This window comes from Musa acuminata, chromosome BXJ2-4 (assembly GCF_036884655.1).
Source record: "Musa acuminata AAA Group cultivar baxijiao chromosome BXJ2-4, Cavendish_Baxijiao_AAA, whole genome shotgun sequence".
Classification (NCBI taxonomy): Eukaryota; Viridiplantae; Streptophyta; class Magnoliopsida; order Zingiberales; family Musaceae; genus Musa; species Musa acuminata.
The window spans coordinates 2,492,892-2,501,637 of NC_088341.1; the positions used below are offsets into that span (position 1 = coordinate 2,492,892).

An 8,746-nucleotide genomic window follows, 5' to 3' on the forward strand; every position below is an offset into this window, starting at 1 on the left:
TAGAAAAAAAAAAAAGACATTGTTAAAAAAAATTAAAAATATGAAGCAATCCTCAGGAAAAATCTAAAAAGAGATGTTTTGTTTTTAATTTATCCTTTTGAATTTATCTATACCCTAAAATCCTGAAATTTCAACCAAACATAAAATATCAAAAGATTTACAACCAAACATTAAAAAAAAAATTATTTATTGCTCGAAATCCTCTGAACTTTTCAGAGAATTCCGATCCGAAAATTGCCCAACTCCAACTCACAAACTAAATACAGTCTCTTGACATTTTGTGCAGCATTTGATCTCTGTCAGCATCTGTCTCCCTCCGCTCATTGATGATTCGCATTCATTGATGTACTGTGCCACAAAGTAAACGCTTCCACCTAATCCATGTGGCGGGCAGGTGTTACGTGTGACTCAGTTGTTTTTCTTCGAGTCGAGCGTATGGGTTGTCTTCACGGAAGAAACAAGCGCGAGAGATACAGAAGTTTTGTTCATCCAGATTCATCTCAAAGTTAATTCGCATCTGATTCGAAAGGGTCGATGCCTGCCATCTCACTCCCAATTATATGGAGTACGGCATCGAGGATGCGAAAGCTAGCAATAACTTAGTCGGGTCCACGTACTGGAGTAACTAGTGGCGAGGTCCCCATACGGCTCCATATGCCAACGCGTTATCGACATGAAAGCTCTAAAATGACGTGACCTTGTGGAGATCGCCGGCTACTGAGACGGGGGACAACGAAGGCTTCTTCGTTGTCCCTCTCCTCGAGAAACACGGGCTTGGAGAAGACCGCACCACGTAAGCGACGACATGTTTGCTTCCCTCCTCCTCCTCCTCGTGTCTGTTGTGTGGTGGTGCTTCTCCGTGCATGGTTAGCATCATCATCGAGTTGTCTCCTTCGTTGGTACTACTACTGTTTTCACGAGTTCATTGCATCACTAACAGAAACCTTGATGTCAAATTACATATGATAAATTTTTTTTATTCCTAAGCAAATCTAAGATTTCATGCGGTCAAATCAGTAATATTAAGTTAGTTTACATTATCTAAATATATTATCATCCAAAAAATTTTATCTTATCAGTTAATCTAACTGATCAAGATTTTGATAATTTATCATAAAATTTCACGATTACTGTTTTGTAAAAAGCATCCTATCAGCTGAATCTCGGATGGCAGATAGTCAAATGGATGCAAACAGTGAAAGTTAGGCAAACAGTGAGGTGAAGCAGATATATTTATGTAGTTCTAAAATGTAGGCCATTGATGAAGAAACAGCAACACGGCAGGCCTATATATATATATATATATATATATATATATATATATATATATATATATTTATTTATTTATTTATTTATGTAGGCATTCTCACACGACGGCTCGTGTAGAATGTGAAGGCAGGTGAGGAAGGCACAGCAGCAGCACATGATCTTTTCCTCGATGGAGTGCACGATCGAGTTTCTTAGTCTCTCTTTTCTGAATCGATTACCTCGTTGACAATGAAGGCTTTGTTGGATTGATAAGTAGGTGGTCTCACTTCGGAGAGCTTGCTTGCTTCTATTAAGAGAATTAAATTTAATTAAAAATATGAAACTCTCTCTCTTAATCATATGAGTAAAAATAATTATAAATATTAAAATTTAGTAAACATAGAGAAATTATACTATAATAAAGGTTTTCATGAAAAATGATGTTATGAAAATAATAAATCATTAATAAATTAGATAGATTACAAGAAATAAAAGTTATGTTTTGCATTACCTCAACTCTTCGTCTCTAACTCTCTTTATCTTTTTTTTTTTTTTTTCATCACAGTGATATTAGAGTCAAGTCAAAATAGCTAATAGCATGTAACTTCAAGTACTTTATTTTACAAAACATAATTATGAAAATTGAAGAATTCAGATGAAGGTCTTATTTGGATCACAAGACATATGGAAAGTGATAGAGAGAGACTATGATGAGTCTTAAGATAATATCATCCCTATGAGGAGTCAAATGGATTTATTAAAGAACCCAATGAAGAAAGACAAGAAAACACTTCCTCATTTATCAAGGGTCAGACGAAAGTAATCTTGAAAAAGTTATGATCACCAACACCTCCAGAGATGCTCGGGAGGTTCCTCAAAAAGTTAGCATAAAAATCATAATATGCTGTTGTTATATGAAAAACTTTAATATTAAAAATTAAAATCAATTAACAATATATCAAATATATGGTGTATCTTTCTATGTTATTTAGAAAGTCTTTATCTAATATGCAAATATACCATTGCTGGATCCAAAATCTATAGCGATGTCGATCTATAAAAAATGTTAGATTCACCAGAGAAGATCTATAATATCTTGATGATTGATTCACGTGATTAAGGAGAGATAAGAGAAGATATGTTATCTCTTAATAAAATCACATGACATGTCCATGTTAAGCTTTTAGGAGGTCTTGTCTATTTATATATGAGAGTAAAGGATGTAGGATAAGTAATTAGGAGAATCCCTCTCATCAAAGTTATCTCCTAAGGAATACTACTATAATTGAACTTTCTTTCAATTGACCGAGTAATCATAATTCAATCGTATCTATAATATATCTTATCTAATTTAAATAGGGCTACATAATTTAATACAGAACTCCTTCAAAAGTGTTAAGAAGATGAGAAAAATTCGACTTCAAACACTTAGAGTTGAATTTAGAATATTACTAATAATTGAGTCTAAGACTATTTCTAATTATTTTATTAAAGTTCTTATCAGTATCAATCAATTAAGAAGAAATGGTGAGATTCTAGAAGGTATTTGTGTGATAAAAAAAGTACTTCAATCACATAAAAAGTTTTACTTTATCATAGTCTCTATCATGACTATTGATGAATTAATGAGTTCTTTGCAAGTACATATATATTTAGTCAAAAAATAAACTAAATACAATGGAATATATTCTCCCTACAAAGCTCATCTTGAGAGAAAGAAATGAAGGCTCAAGTGATCATGGATGAGGCTAAGGACGTGTAAGAGCCCATAATCATGATAGAGGATATGGCCAAGGAAGAAGAGGAAGAAATAATGAAAAAGATCAAAGTATAAAATAAGAACAAGAAAGAGGAGATACAAGAGGCCAAAAGTATAATTATTTCAAAATTCAATAATATTATTGCAAAAATTATGGTGATTATGCTTCCAAATGCTATCACAACAAAAACAATCTAATTGAAAAATATACTAACTATGTTGAAAAGAAAGAAGAAGATTATTTTTTGTTGCTAGCACATAAAGAAGAAGATATCATCATTTAAAACACTAGAGCTAACAATCATATTTGTGGTTACAAAAATCTATTCACAAAGTTAAAGTTGGATGAAACAATGAATAGACAAGTTTACAATGAATAAACAATGAATGGAAGTAATCAATTTCTTTCAAATGTTTATTATGTGCCGAATATCAAGAATAATAATCTTAATCTTAGGCAACTATTAATTATTCATAAGATCAAATAATAAAGATAAATATTGATAACAAATCAAGGATTGCATTGGCAAAGAACCTAGTCTTTTATAAATGATTTCACTCAAGATCAAATCAAGAGAAGGAAATTTCATTGGACTATATCAAATTCGACAATCAAGTTATGAATATTTTCACCAAGCTCCTCAAATTGGAGTTCTTTTTCAAGATGAATATCACATGAGTGAAAACAATAATAATTCTAGAATTTAATAAGAATGGAGAGGTTACACCATGATAAAAAATCATCATCAAGAAGGTTATAAAAATAATAACCAATAAGAAATTAGATATGTTATATATAATAAAAATATATGAATATAACGTTGACAATCGAGTCTTGTAACTTTCTTCTATGGCTCTATAAATAGGTAAATTTTATCATGATAAAATATAAATATCTGCCTCCTGTGTAGTATAAGAAATATATAGTAATGTACCATTTTTTACGAAATATTTCTCTAATATTTGAATTAAATACCAATTAGATATTTCATCCGCATGCGCAAGACATCCGACAAACATAAGCAAACACTAGTGGGAATTTAATTAGCATAGAAGAGGGTCACAGAGGAAATGGACTCAAGCTCAGCATAGCCACGAAGAATACTAAAATAAATGGAGCCTAACAAGTGATGATATGCCTTTTTTATTTTTTATTCCAAAAGATCAGGTGCTTATAATGAATTGTCAAAACCTTTATTAGTTACTAATCAACAGATTCAAATGATATATCGAATGAAATTTGAACCTTTCAAACTTTACTTTCATAAGTGAGTTTGGTATATTATATTATCGTTAAACATTTAGAGTGCTAAAAATTATATTAGATTACTTACCTAACTTTTAATAAGGAGATCTGATACATTACTGCCATACAACCCGACAAGTACTGTATTTTCATTTGACAGTATTACACCATACACTAAAATCAGTATCCTACAACAACAACAAAGACACTACTTGGACGAGACCTCGACGTCCTATCGAGTTATACATATATACATGTTTATATATGATTACGATCACTGCGATGGCGTTGGCGACGTTCATGACACGACCGCTAGAGGCGTGGCCACCGGGCCGGGCGCCGGCAAGGAGCGACAATTGGGGCAGGACCTGTGCGACCTCAACCACGGGTCGACACAGACGAGGTGGAAGAGGTGCCCGCACTGCGGCAGCAGCCGCAGCACGTCGGTGTCCTTGTAGTCGCCCAAGCATATGGAACAGCACGTCGCGGTGGCGCCCTTCTCCTCCAGCTTAGCCTGCGAGTACGTCACCTTCGGGTAGCTCATCAGCGTCGCCTCGTCGATTCCGTCCTCGACGTCGGTCCGCTCCACCGCTCCATTGCCGAAATGAGGATTCGCGGCCACGTTTCTCCATCGTTTGCAGCAGTAGAACGTGATCACGGTCACGGAAGTGAGAATGGACGAAACGAAGAGTAAGTAGGACATCTCAGTCGGCAGCTCCGACATTTGGTTTCCAGTGGCGTTGCTTTGACAAAAGATGCACCTGTTGAACCCGTACTCCGTCGCCATGGCCGCTGTTCGTCAAGTATGCTGAAGAAGGGAGGAGAAGACTTGCGAGCTTTTGGATGTGCTGCGGCAGCCAAAGAACAAAAGGTTGTTGGTCAATATCGTCGGATCGTGCCAAACACACAATATAGCCATCTTTCGACTTACATCAATCTACAGAAATATAGAGATGGAAACAATTTTATTTCAAGACAGAAATTTTAAATTTTTTTTTTCAAAATAAAAACAACAGCTTAAAAAGTAATAAACTTGAACAACAAGTTATGACATGACTATTTAGGGATAAGCAAATATCTATCTTTATTATCTAAGTCAATACGGAAAATAAATATAAAATAAAAATACATCAGCAACACTAATCTCTTAAAGATAAATTTTCATAACCAACTTTATAAAAAAGATAAGATAATCATAAATCAATGTTATTCAATGCCAATTGTATAACATATGTTATCGTTGTTTATAGTAGCATAAGTGTGTATTATCTTAATATCATAAGAAAAAATCTTACCCCATTGGATGAGTTCTTCTTATTATTCTAATAACGGATGAAGAAAACCTATATAATTCTCTCAATAATAAATTAAATAAAAATAAAGATATTTTTTTATAACAATGAAAAGAACCTTGAAAGAATGACTTATTGATCTTCTCGACAATGATCACTATCCTTCACTATCCTTCCTCTTCTACTCCTCCTCGTTAAACTTTTTCGGATCACCGAGAAGAGTCTTTTGTCTTACGAGAGAGGAGGATGTCATTTATGCTATAAATCCTTATTCTTAATTTTCATAATCAATATTTAAATAGTTAACTATATTATTACATTTTTGCTTATTCAAAATAAGGAATAATCTTAGTAGTTAAAAAATTATCACCATAATAAAATACACTTGTGTAATATGGTGAAATATTAATTAGGAAATTCTTGATTTAGAAAACAATAAAAAAATTTGGTGATTGTTTCCTCCCTTTTCAAGAATTGAGTCTCCAAATTTGATTTACCTTATAAAAAACAATATGAATACCAATTTTTGGCATCCTCTTCCATTTTCTGAGTGACTTCTTAATATGAATGATGCTGATCTTACTAGAGGTATAATCTTATTTCTCATAATCTACATCTTCCTTTTCAAAGTTTGAATTTGCTCTGATGAAAAAACAGCATCATCTCTCTTCCACATATGTTGTGATCTCGTGGCGGTATGAGATAACATGAGATAGATCTCTTATATATTTTAGGATCATTGATATATGAAACATATCATGTGTTGATAATCCATATATCCAATCTTCCATAAGCAAAATACCTATAAATTTAGAAGCTAATTTGACCCTTTGATTGAATATGATAACTCGATCAATTCTATTGAAAATACTTTGAAAGATACATGATACCTACTTGAAAAGCAACAAAAGGGTTTAGGGACACCTATCATCCAAAATAAATTCTATATTTTTCTCTGTCAACAAATATCTAGAATATTTGAAAAGTCATTTACAAATATTCTATAGTATCGAGTAAACTCTATGAAATCATTGATATTCAAGACACTAATTTATCATTATTTATATTTTCTATGTATCTATCTATATAGAAACCTCATATTCCGAAGAAACATAAACCCATTGAGTAAGAACACACACTTGCTCAACTCAAAAATAATGTTTCTCCTATCTTAGATTGTCCAAGATTATTTTGGGATGATGTTCATATTCAACCCTAATCTCAGAGTATATTATGATGTTATCGATAAATTCATATATTTGTCTAGATATGGATGAAAAGCTTTACTTGGCAGATCCATAAAAGCAATAGTGCATTAATTAGTCTATAAGATATTACTAAAAACTCATAATTATCATATCTTATCTTAAATACAAATTTTCATCTATCTCCTTGTCATTTTTCAACTCATGATATTCGATCCTTAAATTAATCTTCGAGTATAGACTAATCACGATCATATAATTAGTTTAAGAAATCATCCATTGGGATTTAAAAAAATAAATATTTATTTTTTTATTGTCATTTGGTTCTATAGCCAATATAAAAATCTTATTAACCCATTTATTTTCTTTACAACCAAAACAAGTAAACCCCATACATATATACTGGACCGAGTAAGTCCTCCAATTACATTAGTGATATTCTAATTCACTAATATAGTACTAGATTAAGATCAATCATAATCTCAATTTGCTTGTGTGAGAGTAATATGAGATCTTAGGCCCATGCAAAGTACTTCCAACACTAAAATATGAGATCTTAGGATCGAGTTCAGTCAAGCTGCCCGGAAGACGAAGAACACTAAAATAAATCGAGCCAGCGATGGTTCAGCCTCCTCTTTTGATCTCTGAGATGATTGCTTTGCCTTAGGCTTGATGAACGGTGGACAAAGTGTTGTATCAAAGAATGTAGATGCATACAAGAAGTAGTAATATTACTCGGAGCATGGAAAAGCCCCAAACGATTAACTCGATGATGCTCTTCTTCGAAAGCTATACAAGTACTTAACACGTGATGATCTGCTCAGCCAATTAATTCTCATTTAACGGTAGCTACACCATACAGCCAACCAACATTATAAAGTATACTGCGCCAACAAATTAATACCTGCTGCTGCATACATTTAATTTTGGACGAGACCATGTAATATCGATTAGTTGTTAGATTATGTCCTAATCCCTAATCTCTCTCTCCTAATCCTCTAATCTCAATCTCTCTTTAGGATCTAGTTGTCCTTGCAGATTTAGAAAGAGAGGAGAATGATCTAATTTTTCTTGCAGATTGATATCTCAGATTTGACGATGGAGATTTTATGCTAACATTAGCATCAATACATGTTTAATATCAGATAAGGTTTATTCTTTTAAACAATAATGAAAGGTACGCATCGTAATATTGTTAGATCTAATTTTATTTGATTTCAATCTTGACATAAAATTATCATATTTATCTATGATACATTCACTGCGACTGTATTGGCCGCGTTAATGACAAACCTCCGCCATAGGCGTGGCAATGGGGGTGGGCGCCTGTAAAGAGCGGCACATGGGGCACGACGGGTGCGACTTCAGCCACGGGTCGACGCAGTCGAGGTGGAAGAGGTGCCCGCACTCCGGCAGCAGCCGCAGCACGTCCGTGCCCTTGTAGTCGGCCAAGCATATGGAACAGCACGTCGCGGCGGTGCCCTTCATTTCCAGCTTAGCTTGCGAGTACGCCATCTTCGGGTAGAGCATCAGCGTCGCCTCGTCGATGCCGGCCTCGACATCGGCAGGCGCCGCGGCTTCATTCCCTGACTGCGGATTCGTGGCCACGTTACTTCTTCGGGCGCAGAAGTAGGCCGTGAGTATGGCCGTGAGCACCAGCATCATCATGACGGAAATGCTGAGGCCGTAGCCTAACCCGTTCAGCAGCTCCGACGGTTGGTTTCCAGTGGAGTTGGTAACACAAGAGATGCACGCATAATCCCCATCCTCCCCGTCACCGTGGCCGCTCCTCATCGAGTATGGTGAAGAGGGGAAGATTAGCGATCGAGCTTTCCGATCGGTCCACTGCTGTCTCAATCTTACGACAAAAAGGTTATAGCTAGGCTAACATTTCTGTGGCATTAGCGTGGACTTTAAACGATTGGTTTCTTGATGCCAAAGGAAAAGCACACATGGAGGAACTAAAGCTGTGAAGAGTCGTGTACAAGTGCACAAC

General features: G+C 34.7%; 2 protein-coding genes across 2 annotated transcripts; both read right to left on the reverse strand.

Moving 5' to 3' along the window:
- Positions 1–4,551: 4,551 nt before the first annotated feature.
- On the reverse strand, positions 4,552–5,040 carry LOC108952017 (RING-H2 finger protein ATL70-like). Its single transcript, XM_018821846.2, has one exon. The coding sequence runs from the start codon at positions 5,038–5,040 to the stop codon at positions 4,552–4,554; it is 489 nt and encodes a 162-aa protein (XP_018677391.2).
- A 2,900-nt stretch (positions 5,041–7,940) lies between these two features.
- On the reverse strand, positions 7,941–8,746 carry LOC103974504 (RING-H2 finger protein ATL70). Its single transcript, XM_009389357.3, has one exon. The coding sequence runs from the start codon at positions 8,542–8,544 to the stop codon at positions 8,032–8,034; it is 513 nt and encodes a 170-aa protein (XP_009387632.2). The 5' UTR covers positions 8,545–8,746; the 3' UTR covers positions 7,941–8,031.